At 34.4% G+C, this 18330-nt stretch overlaps 1 protein-coding gene across 1 annotated transcript; it reads right to left on the bottom strand.

Moving 5' to 3' along the window:
• Window positions 1-1678: 1678 nt before the first annotated feature.
• LOC127123760 (uncharacterized) lies at window positions 1679-2573 on the bottom strand. The gene is made up of 2 exons (XM_051053956.1): window positions 2504-2573; window positions 1679-2406 (listed from the first exon to the last, which is right to left on the bottom strand). The coding sequence occupies exons 1-2, from the start codon at window positions 2571-2573 to the stop codon at window positions 1679-1681; spliced, it is 798 nt and encodes a 265-aa protein (XP_050909913.1).
• Between the last annotated feature and the right edge of the window lie 15757 nt (window positions 2574-18330).

Genomic DNA, 18330 nt, shown 5'->3' on the forward strand with positions numbered 1-18330 from the left:
CTAATTATATTTGAAAATATTACCTTTGAAGATGAGCTTTGTTTCTCCTCTCTTGAGAAAATCTAATATCAAATGTTAAGAGGTGAGACAAGGAGATACATTCACATTATTTTTCCATCTACGAGGAACAAAATCAAGGATTACCAAATCAAGAAACAACTTTTCCAATAAGTTTTCAAATTATTATTGTAATTTATACCTTAAATTGAAAAACTTAATTTAATATGAAATATAAAATAGGAAAAATGAATAAATTGGTTTAGGATTTATATATGATAACAAATTAAAATTTATAAACAATTATAATTAAAAATAAATAAAAAATAAAAAGTTAATAATGTATTAAAGTTTTATAAAATATAAACATTTGTAAATTTTAAAAAATAAACATTAATTTTATTCGACAAAATTTGAATCTCTTACATTAGTTTTATCCAGCTTAGTTCTAAATATACAATTGATTTTATCTGACTAAACTATATTCTCTAAATTATATTCTTGAGTAAGCTCTAAACTTTAATAAAGTTCAAAATTTAAAAGTGATTCACCCAAATGAGTCTTAAGCTCTCACTGACTCAATAAGTGATTCTATCCGACCGAGTTCTAAATCTTAAAGTGCTCCTATGCGATTCAGTTCTAAACCCTAAAATTGATTTATTTAATTGTGTTCTAAATTTAGAAGTGATTTTATTTGACATAGTTATATTCTTAACCTTAACACATTTATTCATATAAATTGCAACTCTATCTACTACAAAATAAATATTTGGTAACATAATCTTACGAAGGCCGTTTAAAAACTCGTAGTAATATCTTATTTTCACTCGCTTGAATTTTTATTATTTTAATATATTTCATCACGGTTTTTAATAATAACCGTTGTGATAGATAAAAGGTTATTTGCTTCGATTTCCAACACCAACAATTTTTTTTATGTTTTTCGTTACAAAAAGGATTTGTCCTTATAGTCTAATAAATATATTAAAATAGTACTTATATTTTATTATAAATTTTGTTAATAGCCGTGGTGATAAATTTTACACACATATATAAGCGAAGTTATCAAACTTTTGCACAAAATAGCCATCATTCTCAAAACAAAATCCTAACATTTCTTTCTTCCACATGCATCAAACTCGTTTTACATGGTGATACCACGGGCTGAACTTCCTCTCTCTTTTCTTTTTCTCTTTTCTTCTTTCTTTCTTATCTTCTTTACATTTTTTCCCTTTCACATCATAACACAAGAAATACTACCTCTGTACCTTTTTATAAGAGACAACTCACTTTTTATATTCATTGAATAATCAATGTATTTAGTCTATAAAGTGACCAAATAAGTTAGTTATTCAATGAACCTAAAAAGTGAGTTGTCCCTTGTATAAAGGAACAAAGGTAGTAACATTATTAAAAATTTAAAATTCACTTATAACGTTAAAATAAATTCTTACCGATAGGTTGCCTCCCATCAAGCGTTTGTTTTACATCATTAACTTTACGATCCAAGTCTAAGTTACGCCAGGCGCAAGGGATACCCTTACGCCGGTAACTTCACTCCTTCTTTGTCCTTTGTCTACCTTGCTACCTTTTTCCACCAGATGATAGCAAATATCCAAATTCCCAATTGAAAACAAATTTCTTTTTATTGAACTTCAAGATAAGTTCACCAGTTTCTACATCAATCTTTATTTTTTTCGGTCACCAAGAATGATCGTCGGAGAATCACAAATCCTCCTGAATCCCCTTTCGTATCCAGCACTACAAAATCCACAAGAAATACTAGTCCATCAACATGTACTAAAACGTCACAGAAAATACCAACCGGTTGAGGAACAGATGAGTTAGCTAGAGTGAGAGTCATGTTACTCGGTGTGATCTCACCCGCTTTCAAGTCTTTCACCATTTTTAGTGGCATGACATTTATGCTAGTTCTAACATCACACAGAGCATGCGGAATACTCACCTCACCGATATTGTAAGAAATAGTAAACTTACCTAGATCTTTTAATTTTGATGGCAAAGCTTGAGATATTACCACGTCATTATTTCCGATCATGTTTACATGATCTTTGACCGCTTTCTCTTTCATCCCCTTTAGTAATGCCTTCATAAATTTAACAGATTTAGGCATGAGTTCTAAAATTTCATGGAACGAAATACTTACTTGAGGAGTAGTTAACATTTCCTTGAACTTCGGAAACACCACTGCTTCATCTTCTTGAATCGGTTTCTTCTTAATTATAGGGAATGATGGTTTAATATAATCCGGTAAAGAAGGATTTGGTTCAGTCAGAATTTGTTTCTTTGTCCTTCTCCAAGGGCGGTTTTCATCAATGAGTTGATCAAAAGTGACACCTCTTTCCTCTTTGTCACCTTGATTTCCACTCTCTTCTCTTTCGATCACACCTTCATTAGTTGTCTCATCTTTACACTATTCAATAATCTCCCATAAACTTGTATCAACAACCTTACATTTCATTCTTAGGAATGTCTTTGGTGTTACCGGTGAATCCTCCACTTGAACTTGGCAAAGCAGATATTTGTCTGAATAATTGGCCAATCTTCATCTCCATGTTTTTGATATACGCATCTTGGTTTCTACTCATTTCTTCATGGTTCTTATTTATCTGACCAAAGGTACTTTGGGCGGCTTTAATGAAATTCTACAAGTTTTCTTCCAACTATGATGGATTCCTTTGAAACGGAGCTTGTTTGTCTTGTTCATCCTTTAGTTGGAATTTGAATTCTGATTATTTCTCAAATGGAAATTTGCGTTTTATGTTATTATTTTTAGAAAAATATATAAAAGAAATAATATATATTTAAAGGTCAAACAAAAAAAGAAAAACAATTCTATCAAAAATAACAATCTTTTATTGATATGTTAAAATAATCTTGAAACAAAACAAAGAATTCTATAACGTTTTAATCTAAATTTATTAAAACTAACACATTCAACTATTAAACTTAATGATTATAAACATATTCAAAGATCAAATGACTAATACAATAAAACTCTTGCATGTATATTTTATAATTTTGATGCATAGAAAATTAAGGTGAGTACACTTCAATTATTAAAATAAATATTCATGTTAACTAGTCATGTTTTTTTTTAATATTCATGTTATTTGTATATTTTCTTTTTATAATTAACGTATTTCAGTGAATTTACAATTTTATGTGTTGTAGTGTATTATAGTTGATCTGCAGTGCTTTGTTGTTGTTATTAATGCTTAGTTAAGTGTATTGTTTTGATGTACAGATTATCTGCTAAATTATATTATTGTTGAAGAACTTCCTGCACTGGTTAAGGAAGAATATTTGACAAATACACTGCACTGAAAGCGGCATCATGTAGTAGTTGGGAAATGGCATTTTACACAAAAATTTGATAGCAAATGCAAAAACTCTGCAGAATTAGACGATGAATTGTAGAATAATAGAAAATTTGTAAATTAATTGCAATATTGTTTGGAGCTGTTTTTAGCAAACAATCATGTGTTTAAATAGTTTGTGAGATTAATTCCAAAAATATCATAAATAATTTGTGCAAAACACGCGTATAAGAAAGTATATGTGTGAAGTGACCGTGAATGTTTGTACACAAACAAATTGAATACAAATTTTAATGATACAAAAACTTAAAATAAAGTAAATAGAAACTGCAATAAATGACATTAAACGAAAATCAGGAAATGACAAGAAGTAGAAAAGTGTTTCAAGTAAGGAAACATAAAGAAAATAAAAGAAAGGGACGCAAATTCATACATGATTATCATAAATTGTTTTGCTCTTTGACTCAAATACTTCAGTTATATATAGAAAAGTATTTATACTAAACTAAAGGCAACTGTCGTGGACAAATAATTCCTAGAAAAAATACACACGTATATAGAACATGTAACTTAGTCTTCTGAAGAATTGACACGTTGTCATAACTTACAAACAGCTCAAAATCATTATCCCATGTTCGTAACTACTCTTAGCGACTAATAAATGTCCGCTCGTCGAAGGTAGTTGTTGAAAGCCCTTATCGCTAAGACCTCTCTCAAGTCTTTAGTTTCCAAAAATCTTCTAAGTCTTTGAAGTCCGTCGAACGCTTCAACTTCGACATGGTGTCAAGTGGTCAATTAGATATGTTCATGAGACTCCTCCAAACCATGTTTCAGCATGCTAGTCGAAACGTTCCAGTCGACGTATTCGTTTATGTCAATAAATTCTTACACTTAACATTTTTCTAATGCGGCATTCAATTGACTTTTTTCCAAATAGAAATTCCAGGATAACAAATGCCCCACAAAAATGTCTCTTTTGATTATTTGTCAGATGGAAGAAAGGTGGTATTTTTGTAATCGTTCGACACTACTTACCTAGTTTGCACACGTCTTATCAACTAGATATTTTATTATTTAATATTTATTTCTTGGTCATCATGACCACTTTCTACCAAACTGTCACGTCACAGACATGTGTACGGTTGATCATCATCATCCCCTATTTTCTAGGAGATTAAGTCATCACTAAAAATGAAATTAAGATAGAAAATCATTTAATTCAATTTTTTCATCTTTCCCCATGACCTTTTGGTGTCAACTGTCGACTTGAGTGCACCACGTGTCCAAAATTATTTGGAGGGAAAAACTGAAATGTTTTCTTCCATTTGGTTATTTAAAACGTTCTTCCCTCAGCTCTCTTCTCTTTCACCATTTCCTTTTTTTGAAAATCGAAAAGAAAAAGAACCCTAGAGAGCTTTCTACAAGTTGTCATCTTCTTCACCATATTTCTTTCCAAAAAACCTTGAGGATCAACAATGGCTTCAAAGTTCAAACCTGCTCCATGTGCTCATTTAGCTACTAATATTGAAGAAATAGTTTACATCAACGATCACACCTACATTCTTGAGCCTCCCATGGAGGATGGGAGAAGAAACGTTTGGTATGGTAACACCCTGATTCCCTACGCCATTGCAGGTACCATCTTTGCTTTCATGGGTCCTCTCCCTAGACATGTTAAGAAACCCCAAGTGTTGAGAGATTGTTTTTCCTACAACCCATCTTATGAACCCTTGGTATTCTTGGATGAACCATTTGATTTCTGTTTCTTCAAAAATAAGGTATTTTGTTCCTCTCCTCCGACCGACCGATGCCTCTTAGATTCAGTGGCTGAACAGGATTCAAGAAAAGAAAAAGCATTTCTGAAAAGATTTGAGTATCTTTGACCTAATCCAACTATCACGAGTTGGTCCCAAATATAACACCCACATGCTTACTATAGCCATGTGTTTCTGGGATACCTCCACCAACACATTTCACCTTCCCTGCGGGATGATAATCCCAACACTTTTTTATACTGATGTTATTATTGCCCTTCGACCAACTAGAGAGTCCTTTGAGCCTTTAACCAAAAACAAAACCAAACCTGGGTTTGTTTTCACCATAAATGCTTATAGCGCCTTCATAGAAGATCATCATGCTTCTATAGATCGCGTGGGGGGTCATGAACACATAGCCTTTCTTACATATTGGCTTGCCCACTATGTCTTTTGTTCTCGATCTGTTCAGTTGGCTAAAAGATTTGTCCCCCTGGCCACCCAACTTCATGAAGGAAGAAAAATCTACCTCAACAGACTGATTTTATGTGGCCTGTAGGAATCTTTAGGGTTAACATTTCAAGACTTCAAGAATAAAACAAATCCTAAAAGTCTTCAGGTAGGTGGCCTCATCTGTCTCTTGCAATTATGGCTCAATGCCACTTTCGAACCTTCTCTAAAAACCATGATTCCTCTTAACTCAAAGGTAGGGGTCGAAGGTCTAAGGCTCGCCCAACTCACTCCTGACAACGATAAAATTGTGTCTAAGTAGGTTTTTGAGACTTACTTTGACATGTTTTATAGATGTAAGACATTTCTTTTGACTATGGCCCCCTTTTCCAATTGGAAATGTTGATCTGAATGGTTCAAAAAAACATTTCCAAATCCTTCACGCCATGAAGAGATGGACATACATGATACTTTACCGGCATGCTTCCAACCCAGTACCCTATGAACAAGGTTTACCTTCTCTAAATCAAGGATAAGAGCAGGGGCCTGTCAGCCAAACTTGGTGGCCAGACAATTTGGTTTAAGCCAGCTGCTGCTTAAAAGCTTAATTCCCAAAGCATATGCTTGCTTCTTTTCTACCGACGCACCAGTGAGGAATGGCTTGAGAGTTGCCACAACTTCTATAAAAGGAAATATATAGTCTTTAATTCTTTCGAATTTTCCCTTTCTTACCATTGCACCCAAGAGTTTAAGGACTAGTGGGGCCTTCATTACGAAAATGTGTCAGATCCTACCCTCATGTTCCAACGCATGTAGATGCTTTCTCCTTTCTACGGGGCTTGGAAAAGAAACACAAAAGTAATCCTTGGTCGAGTATCATAGAACATAGAAAAGGCTAAGCATACATTTGTTTTTCTTCAGCATACACATTTTTTTGTTGACAAAATTTGACATTTTCAGTAGCATAATTAGCATTATGAATTGATTGCATAAGTTGTAGATAATATTTTGCTATGTGGACAGAAAAATCAAGGAAATTGGCATCGTGCAAGTGGACGGTTCGCTCGAGGATTGAAATGACCTTGGTTCCTTTATGGTCTTTGATAGAATGAATGATTTGTACTATGACTAAATGCATCGGGTGGAATGATTTTTTTGTAAAATGATTAATATTCTGGTTCGATCCATGACGATTGTCTAAACGAAAAGAATTATGACACGAAAATTATAAGATCCATTTCTCCTATGGAAATTCACTGTTTCTCTATATACATAATTGATTGAGAAAAACATGAATACTTTATGTACGGAGTTGGTTTATATAAAGAATTCACTATTTCTCTATACACGAAAACTAGTTTTGGTTGGAAGACTAGTTTTGATGGAATAGATTTCAATGGAATAAAGAAAAACCTGGTACCTATTCTTAAAGTTCAAAACTAGTCTTCCAACCAAAACTAGTACCAGGTTTAAGAACTTGAAGTCCAAGATCAATGGATGTCGGTCCTCCGAAACTACAGTGAAGGGTTAAATCTAAACTTCCGTTCAAAGAGTTAGTAACATTCACATGTGCCCCAAAAACATCATGAATACATAATAACATCAACACACACAATAACATGAACTTTTGGATAAATGGGGAATTGTCCTCTTAACTTTGATTTTTCTTATGCAAATCAAAAGACTAGAGTCTAAATATAGTTGAAAGAGAGACATATATTTATAGGTGGCGATGGAGATGGCAATTGAATCCATCCTCAGCGGGTTTCCGCAAAATTTATCCACAATGGATAGGAGAAAAATCCGCAAAATAGGTATGGACACGAACACAAACAATTATTCATTAAAATAAGCGGATATAGGCGCGGGTACGGGTATCTTAGTATCCATCACGCCCCGTATCTGCACAATATATATTTATGTGTTTTTATTTTTATATTTATATATACAAATTAATTTGTCAATTTTATTAAGTACATCATTATTAAGTTTGTATGTTTTCTTATATAAATATTTATTTATTTATTAACTCAATAATAACATTTTTGAATTTTTTTATAATTATTAAAAACTTAAAATTATATGATAAATTATAATTGATTAATTATTTTTATTAAAAACACGGTAACATAAGTATGGGTACGGGTACTTAAATACTCATAGAGTACAAGTACGGGTTCAATTTTCTAATAAATTAAATTTTACTAAATAAATAAACATAATAATTAAGCAAATATAGAAGTTAGTGGAAAATATAGATAATATTTTATTAATTAAAAAAATAGTTAGTGGGATAAATAATAATAAATAATTAAAACAATAAATAGAATAATTATAAATTATAAATATCTCATCAATTTTAGCTTCAAAAATTATTAAATGATTTAAAACTTTTTATATATAAAGTATTTATCTTCTTCGTACCCACTACCACCACCATTTTAAAATTACCTAACACTATTATCCCCTAAACTTCCAGCAATTTAAAAAAAATATACTAAATTCAAATAAATATATTATGGGTTTCGATCAAGAGGTTTTGACATTGGAAATTAAAAATCCACATAATCACCCATACAAAGATTAAGAGTTTTTCAGATTAAAAATCACTCATACCTATTAAAAATCAAAATTGAAATCTGACATTCGATGACAAATAATATTATGAAAATTATTGAGAATGTAATTTATGATGTCGAAGCATGTTGTTGTCGAAACACCTAGTTGTTGAAGTGTCGAAGTGTTGAGGAGTTAGCCTCAACATGGATTTTTACTTAGGCTCAATTTTGTAGTGTTAGCAAAATTAAGTATTTTGGGCTTTGCTTGAGGAGCAAGCAATCCAACTCTATAAATAGGAAGTAACCCATATTATTGTGATATAACACATACTTGCAGTTGCAAAGAATAAAATTCTCAGTTTTCGAGCAGAGAGTTACTCTTCAGAATTTTTTTCTTCTTCTTCCTTATTCAAAAACCCTAATCTCTCTTTATTTCCCAATTCAATTTGTTTCTTTTCATTACCATTGTGAGTCGAAATCTTGTAACCAATGTTGATTGATTCAGTGGAGTGAAGAGTATAGAACAAGAGGAGTAATCAACCAGAAAGATTGATTCTTGTTCATCAAGATTCGATTCAGAATTCTCCATTGGTTTTAGTAAATTTCTTGAAGAGAAATTGGTGAATTTCTAGCATCTGGTATCTAGAGCAATGGTTGAGCGATTTGTGGGAAGCAAAACACAATGGTGATGAATAATATGAACAAGCATTTTTCGACGAGTCTCCAAATTCTGAGGAATCATAATTATGAGAATTAGTGCAAGAAGATAAATGTTGTCTTTTGCTATCAAGATCTTTGGGATCTTGTGAAGGAGGGAGTGATGTTGCTTGCAGGAAACGTGACGATTGAAGAAAAGGTTGCACACAAAGAATTTAAGAAGAAAGATTATAAAGCTCTCTTTATAATCCATCAATGTGTTGATGCAGATAATTTCAAAAAGGTTAGTGATGTTGAATCAATGAAAGAAGCATGGGAAATTCTTGAAAAATTGTTTGGAGGCGCAGAAAAGGTGAAAGAAGTGAGGTTACAAACTCACAAAAGAACGTATCAATTGCTTCAGATGGAAGACAATGAAAGCATAATTGATTTTTTTATTAGGATCATAAAAATGGTGAATCAAATCAATGTATATGGAGAAGTGTTGACATCAAGATCAGTTGTTTCAAAGATCTTGAGGTCATTGACTCCAAAGTTATACCACGTGGTAGTAGCCATAGAAGAGTCGAAAGATTTGTCAACATTGACAAAGGAAGAGCTTCAAGGGACACTTGAATATCATGAACGAGAATGACTAAAAGAGATGCAGGCAAGTCGAAAAATGATATGGCTGTACAGGCACAATCAGCAAGAGAAAAGAAAGGAAAAGGGAAGTGGTTTGACAAACAAAGGTAGAGGATGCTACAACAATTCGACTGGTCAAATCAGCAAGAAGGATTCTGGTCGAATCAAAGAAAGCTCACATACCAAAGCAACCAAAGAGGTCGTGTTGCAGGTATAGGATTAGGTGATGGTCGAAAACCTGACAAAAGTCACACTCAATGTTTCAATTGTCAGAAGTATGATCATTACTTACTCTAGTGATTATCCTAAAAAAACAAAAGAATCAAGATAATGATGGAAAGTTTGCAAAGCATGAAGAAGAAGAGATGTTTCTGATGGTCACAACAAGAGATGAAGAAAGATTCCAGGACTAATGGTACTTAGACTCAGGATGCTCATCACACATGACTGGTAGGAAAGATTGGTTTGTCAACATTAAACCCTCAATGAAGAATATGGCAAAAAAAAATCAAATGGCAATACTCTAGCAGTTGGAGGTATTGGTGATGTCCTAATCATGAGGAAAGATGGAAAGAGGTCAGTAATTTCCAATGTATTGTAAATACCGGGCATGAAAAGTAATTTTCTCAGCGTAGGATAGTTGATCGAAAATAACCATAAAGTGTTTATCAAAGACAAGATGATGAAAGTTCTTGACTCAGGTGGAAGGTTAATCTTGAAGGTACCTTTGTCTCGGAATAGAACCTTTAGGATTGAACTTAATATGATGAAGCACAAGTGCCTTTAAAATTTAGCTAGCAGGGATGAATGGATATGACACTATAGACTTGGCCATCTCAACTTCAAAGACATCATAGATCTGAAGAGAAAAAAATATAGTTTCAGGGTTCCAGAAATTGACATTCCAAATGAAGTATGTGATGAATGTGTGCTGGCAAAGCAGCACAAGAACATCTTCAGCAAGGATGCAGGAAGTGAGTCAAAGGTAATCCTTGAAGTTATATACTCTGATGTGTGTGGTCTTATCCAGGTGGATTCGATTTGAGGTAAAGATAATTTGTCACATTCATAGACAATTTTAGTAAAAAATTATGGACTTACCTGATCTAGAAGAAAAGTGAGGTGATCGAGGTATTTGCCCAGCTTAATCTATGGTCAAAAGACAAAGTCATCGAAAGCTCAAGATTATGAGGACTGAGGGTGCTAGAGAATATGTGTCGAAAGATTTCGACATGTTATATGAGAATGAATGGATTGTGCATGAGGTGGTTCCACCATACACTCCACAGCGGGATGGAATTGCATAAAGGAAGAATATAACCATCATGAATATGTTATATTGAAAGGCAAGCATCTATCCAAATAATTATGGGGAGAAGTTGTGTCAACTGCAACATATATTTTGAACAGTTGTCTGATAAAGAAGCTAGATGGAATCACGCCAGAAGAATGTTGGTCTGGTGTCAAGCATAACTTGAGTCGTCTAAAAGTATTTAGATCTATAGCACATAGACATGTGTCAGATCAGTTGAGAAGAAAACTTGATGACAAGTCGGGTTAGATGATCCTAATAGGATATCATTCGAATGAAGGTTACAAGTTGCTCGACCTAGTGAACAAGCAAGTAGTGATCAGGAGGGGCGTGATTATAAATGAGCTTAAGGAATGGGATTGGACTGAAAATGTAAATAAGGATTCAATGAGAATCTTATATGAAGAACCAGCAAGTGAAGCTGAAAGAGAAGTTCAACTAGAAGAAGTCAGAGGTCAAGAAAGCACAAGCATACCTCCGAGAATAAGAAACATGCTTGCAAGGTTGCGGGAATGTGTGATTACATCATATGATGCAGTTGATGATGAAGGTGAGCTTGTACATTATGTTTTTTATGCAGATGTCGAACTAGTCAATGCAGCTGAAGCATTGAAGGATTCGAAGGGGGTGAAAGTAATGAATGAGGAAGTGAAGTACATCGAAGTCAACAACACTTGGTCACTTGTTGAATTTCCTCAAGGAAAGAAGGCATCAATGTGAAGTGGGTATATAAGGTGAAATTAAATCCCAAAGGTGAGGTAAATTGACAAAAGGCAATTCTTATGGTGAAATGATTTCTTCAGAAGGAAGGAAACAACTTTGATGAAGCTTTTGCACTTGCGGCTAGAATCAAAATGACCAGGTTGGTTGTTGGTCTAACAAACATGAAAAACTAACACATATGTCAGATGGATGTGAAATGTGCATTCCCGAATGGCCCTTTAGATGAAGAAATTTATGTTGCACAACCAGCTGGGCTTGTGAAACATGGCGAAGAAAGCTAGGTATACAGGCTGCATAAAGCCCTATATGGGCTTAAGCAACCTCCAAGAGCTTGGAATAAGAAGATAGATAGTTTCCTAAGTAAGAAAGAATTTGTGAAGTGCACAACTGAGCATGGAGTATATGTAAGAAGAAGAAATAGTGAGTTGCTTAAACTATGTCTCTATGTCGATGACCTGTTGATAACAAGAAGTTGCAAGAAGGAGATCAGATATTTCAAACATGACCTAAGTGAGGAGTTTGAAATGTCAAAGTTGGGAAATATTTCATATTTACTTGGCATCTAATTCTACATGACTAGTAGAGGCGCGATGATGCAACAAAGAAGATATGCTGGAGAAACACTCAAGAGATTTGAGACGAGAGATTCCAACCCAACTTCGACTCCAGCTGAGCCCAAATTACAACTTTGATACCTTTGTCATACAAGGTCTGATTCTAGCATATAATGTAGGTATTGTGAGTAGATTCATGTAGAAGCCAAAGGTATCACACTTAGCAGCGACGAAGAGGATACTAAGGTATCTAAAAGGAACTCTCGACTATGGAGTTTTGTTTCTTGCAGCTGATGAAGGAAAAGAATGCAAGCTAGTGGGATACACCGACTAAAGTTGGTATAGTGATGTTGAGGATAGAAAATCCATAGTTGGTTATATGTTTACGCTAGGTGGTGCACCAATTGCTTGGAGTTCGAGAAAATAAACAATAGTAGCATTATCGTCGTACGAATTTGGTCAAAAAGATTACAGGGAAGAATCATAGAGCGATTATCATGAAGATCGACACCATGTCTGCTATTAATTTTGCGAACTGAATCTTGATAATCGCTCCATGATTCTTCCCTGTAATCTTTTTGACCAAATTCACAATCCATGTTGCTTGACATGCACATAAAGAAGAAAGTATAACTTGAGGAGTTAGCCTCAACATGGATTTTTACTTAGGCCTAATTTTGTAGTGTTAGCATAATTAAGTATTTTAGGCTTTTCTTGAGGAGCAAGCAAACCCAACTGTATAAATCGAGAGTAACCCATATTATTGTATATAACACATACTTGCATTTGCAAAGAATAAAATTCTCAGTTTGAGAGCAGAGAGTTACTCTATAGAAATTTCTTCTTCTCTTCCTTATTCGAAAAGCCTAATCTCTCTTTCTTCCTCAATTCAAATTTGTTTCTTTTCATTACCATTGTGAACTGAAATCTTACAACAAAGGTTGGTTGATTCACTCGAGTGAAGAGTGTAGAATAAGAGGAGTAATCAATCAAAAAGATTGATTCTTGTTCATCAAGATTCAGTTCGGAATTCTCCATAGGTTTTGGTGAATTTCTTGAAGGGAAATTAGATAATTTCCAACAAAAATCACTTAAATCCGTTCTTCATGTTGCAAGGCGAAGAACAAAAAATTCGGGATTAATAACTCTTCAGAAACCTATCCTTTTTCATATTTAATTAGGTTGGTATCTTCTAGCTTTGGGAAGTTTGTGGGTTTGAGGAACAAGACGAAGAACAAAAAATTAAAATCCAAAAATAATGTTTTGCAATGAATTTTGTTATTGCTAAATTAGTCACCAAAGTTGGTCTAAGTCGTGTCTCATTCCACGTATGTGCTACATTGTCTTAGTGATTGACTTTGACTAGCTGAATGAACAAAAAATATTAAAGTAGTTCAGTTTATATAGATAAGAAACTCAAATGATATTTTTTTTAGTTTGGGGGACCAAAATGCACCCTGAGAATGAGATATAGGACAGAAAAGAGCATTAAGAGTCGTTTTGGTGGCTTGATTCTTGAACCAACCTACTTGGTGTTCATGCCTAGGGTTTGACTTCTTTTTAGCTTAAGACTTTCCACGTAGATTTTCCTGGTGACTTCTTGGTCTCCTTGAATGACTTTGACCCACTCGTCATAGAGCGAGTATTTCATGCACAAATATAAGATATACAATGAGACATCCAACTAATTAAAAGTTAGTTGCCCTATAATCATATTATAAGAAGATGGAGCGTTTATAATTAGGTACCTGACCTTGATTTGCTTGTCTTGTTCCCTGACTCCAAAGATGGCCTTTAGTCTTATGTAGTATTTCACTTGTACTTGCACCCTAAAAAACTAAACTAGTGACCCCTTGAAGGATTTTAAATCATCTAGGTCGAGGCTAAAGCCTCTAAAATGTATCCCAATAAAGGATATCTATAGAGCTTTCTTGATTTACCAAGACTCATTTAATTTCTCAACTATCACACGTCATAGTGATGACCATGGGGTCTTCTTTGTGTGGATCGACACATGATGCATATTTCCATGAAAAATCGATCTCGATCTCTGGTGTCTTAGTTTTTCCTTCCTTCGGATTTGTGGGCAGATCCTTAATATTCAATATCTGGAGAGCATATTTTCTTCGGGCGAAGCTGATCACTCTGCCCCCGGCAAATCCTCCTGCAATATTATTAAGTGTATTATGTAAGGCCTTATCGCACTTTTCTTTGGATGGTTCCTTTTCCCTTTTTGGGCCTGTGGCTTCCAGTATTATCATGCTTGCGGGACCTGGCCCCGTTTGAACCTTAAGAGGAGTTTTCGTTGACATATTTATTAAGGTATTCCTCAGAGATCAGGCGTTATATCTCCTTCTTCAGCTGGTAGTTGTTTTATGTGTGGTGTCATTTAACCTTGTGAAACTTACACCGTCTTCCAAGCTCAGGTCCCATAACATCCGCTTTTGGAGATGAAGGTGTATGGATATCATGTAATTGGAGAACCTCCTACCATATTTGTTCATGGCGAGTCTTTAGGGGCGTGAAACCCTTAACAACCTTTCCACCTCTCTTAAATGTCATTTTGTTCCTAATGAGTGAGGTATAGTTGTTTTTCCGTGAGTGTTGTGAGGCTTCGATGTTATGAACACACTCTTTTACATCACAAGCCTTTATATAACATTTCGCCCTTATGACCACCTCTGCTAATGAAGATGTTGGTCTTTGGGCAAAAGACTCGTTAAAGTGATTTTCTTTGGGGCCATTGTGAAATGCTCCTACAAAGATTTATTGGTTCGTGAGGTATTCCCTTAGTGGCTATGAGGGACCTCTTCAAATGTTAAACAGGTTGGTGGTGGACATCTTTCTATGTCAATTGGATGTAAACTAGTGTACGAGTTTATTTGCAAGCTCTTGGTAGTTGGCGATGGAAGCTCAAGGTTGGACAATGTACCATCATAAGGTTTCATCTTTGAAAGTGCCAAACAATAGCTTGCATTTCAAAGAGTCAGGAGCTCTGATGATGGTCATCTGATTTTTTATGGAGGAGACATGCTCGTATGGATTGTTTTGACCATCAAACTTCATTAAGGAGGGAGGCTTGAAACCTTCGAGAATAAGTGCTTCCCATATCCTGTCTTAGAGAGATTTGGTGTCCAGCACTTCCATCTCATATGTGTGAGTAGTCTCTTGTTGACGCTGTTGGATGTTAAGGACATTGTCTTCTAGATTTTGATGTTGGTGGCACAGTACATCCATGGTGGCGTGCATCTCTGCTATGGTGTTGGGATCACTGCTACCTCTGGTATCCTCCCGTGTGGGGGAATGTATCCTTCTAAAAATTATGACTGGGAACAGTTAAGGCTAGGAGTGGAGATTTTGGTGAGTGCTAAAGTGGTGGTACCCCTATATTGGTAGGGGTGCTCAGAGGCTTTAGAATTTGTGGTGGTTTAGGGAAAGCTCGCAATGGGATAGGTCATGTTTCTTAGGTATTTTCGGTGTGCAAAGAGCAAGCTCACGAGGATGATAAGGTATATATTTTAAGGGTGTTTTGTGGTGAATTCATAATATATCATCTCAATCCTAAGGATGAGATATTTATAGATCCCTATGGGTTTGGATTTAGGGATTCTTTTGGGGAGTAATAATATTTTCTCCTTCAATAGGGAGCTTATTGATTGTCTATTTCTTAGGGAGTCGTGGCCTTGACCACCTCCTCAGGTGGTTATGAAATACATACACTTCATCATCCACGTTTTCCATCAAGGAAAGCTACCTACTTTATGGGGGTTATGCGCAGGCAACATGGTCTGAGGCGACCACCTAATGAGGACAGGTCTTGTGTCGCCTCATTGCGAGCCCTTACAAATATATCACTTAATTTTTGTTTGTCACTTCTATTTGTTCCATAGATCATTATTCTTGGCCAAAAAAAATAAGGCCTAAGCTTTCTACATTGACCACCTCCTTGTTAGTGTTTGTTCAAGCTTTCTAACTTACTGAGCATCCGGAAGATGCAACTATTCTTTTATTCGCTCCCATTCATCCTCATTTAGCATGTTTAATAGAAACCTTCTTGTTTGAACCCCACAAGCATATGAAGCTTGCAAATTCAACATATTTTTAAACATATCAGCACTATAATAAATACTTTAACCTCTATCAAAATAAATATAACGATCGGTGCCTTGAGCATGTGCACTAGCGTAGAACTCCATAGCGACTGTGCAGTTTCTCGCCTTGATAAAATTATTCACCTTCTTATAAGTGAATGGAATTTAATACATAGAAAATACATTCAAATTAGATTAATAAGCATATCATGTTCAAACAAGGGAATTAAGACCTTAACAACCATTAATTAGTCTTCTCCAAACAAGAGAATAACAGTTGGTCTTAATCACACACAGAATATATATATATATATATATATATATATATATATATATATATATATATATATATATATATATATATATATATATATATATATATATATATATATATATATATATATATATAGATAGATAGATAGATAGATAGATAGATATGTCGTCGATGGTATATAGATGGTATAGAAAATGATAGAAAGAAACATCGTAGTCAGAGTTTCTCAATGGACATCGCCGATGGAGAATTCGATGGCCCTCAACTCAGGTGGAGTAGTGAATCATGAGCAAAGGCAAAATGTCGAGGCGTAATAAGAGACAACAATGGCATTTGTGTTAGTGGATTTTCCAAGTAGATAGGTCATTGTTTTGTGTTGGTTGCAAAGCTATGGGGCATTCTCGAAGGTGTCAAATTATTCAACAAAAACAAAGGTGGTAAAAACTTTATAATCCAAAAACAGAATTGAAAGAAGCTCGAGAAGAAATTATGAAAGATCATCAAGGGAAGAATAATGGTTTAACGTTAGTTTGTCACATACATCATGAGTTAAAGAAGCTGGGAGAATATAGATGTATTCATATCCCTAGAGCTTAGAATAGTTGTGTGGACACATTAGTAAAAAAATATATGAGTAAGGAGTAACATAGACATTCAATTATTTTATTCCTGTCTTAGGAAGGTACAAAGTTTGTATGATAAGCATTTGAAGGATACTATTATGTGGAGGAATATCACATTGTAATTTGCATGAAATAGTAATTTAATATCACAAGTTAAATATGTATCTTGAATGAAGGTTATTAATAAATAAACATGAATATATTTATCTCTCCATCAAAATTTATCTACAAAGTAATCACAAAAAAAATCATAAATTGAAAATTTTTAAATTCTAAAATACTATATGTAGCGGGGTATTCGTTACCATTAGAGATATTGACTAAATCTAAGGTAAACCATACAAGTCGAGTCGCCACCGCACTTCTATTTATCCAAAGGAATGGTTAGAAAGCGAACAAAAACCTAAAAGTTTTATCAAATCAAAAACTAGTAAAAATGTCAGAGATCTGGGTAAGGGGGTTGGTTATGCAATGGGAAGGTTTTAAGCACCCAAAACATCTTAGGTACTCCTAGGGAGCCCTTGTCATATTTGTTGTAAGGTTGGTATTTTGTGAAAAATTTATTTGTGCAAACATGATTGAAGAGATGATGAAAGAATATACAAGTTTATTTACATTTTTTGTGTTTGAATGGATGAAACCCATTGCCTACGTACCATCTAAAAAAAGATTAGGATCAAAACCTCGTAGTTCTGGGTAAAAATCTCAAAAATGAGTTGGTGAATTGATTGGTCCAAAAGCCTTAAGGTCTTTTGTTACCCAAGGGAGAAAACTCAACCCAAAACCACAAATCCACCATGTGAGGATAGCTTCAACATGCTAGTGAGGGGTTAACCCTATAATAAGCATGGAAGACTCATTGTCCATCACTAAGGATATAGGTGAGTATTACATCTACCTCAAGGATATCTCAAACCTAATAGTTAAAGGTTATGAAATTTTTTTGCTTAAGAGAGTGGTCATTGAAACCACAAAGTATTTGAATGGGTTATATTTACCAATGAAAAGTATATACAAAATATGGTCAAAGTTGGCTTAGAAGTTCAATTCAAAATAAGTGTTATGAAAAAGTTTGAAAATCAATAAGCATAAGGCTTATGTTTCTAATGTTTGAAAACAAGTGTTAAACGTTTGCACAAATGTTTTGGCTTGGGTTAGAGTGGAGGGAAGAAGAAGAATGGCTAAAGTCCTAATCATACAAGAGATAAGGGATAAGAAGTAAGACCACAAATGGAGTTCCTCTCTTGAGATCATATTGATGATCCAAGTAGCTCCCATCCTTTGGAATATGCAAGCAAGAGAATAGTAAGCTCAAGCAAGCAACACAATCAAACAAGCTCTTGGAAAATTCATCAATGGTTCTTAGATCTCT

This window comes from Lathyrus oleraceus, chromosome 2 (assembly GCF_024323335.1).
Source record: "Lathyrus oleraceus cultivar Zhongwan6 chromosome 2, CAAS_Psat_ZW6_1.0, whole genome shotgun sequence".
In the NCBI taxonomy this organism is placed as follows: domain Eukaryota; kingdom Viridiplantae; phylum Streptophyta; class Magnoliopsida; order Fabales; family Fabaceae; genus Lathyrus; species Lathyrus oleraceus.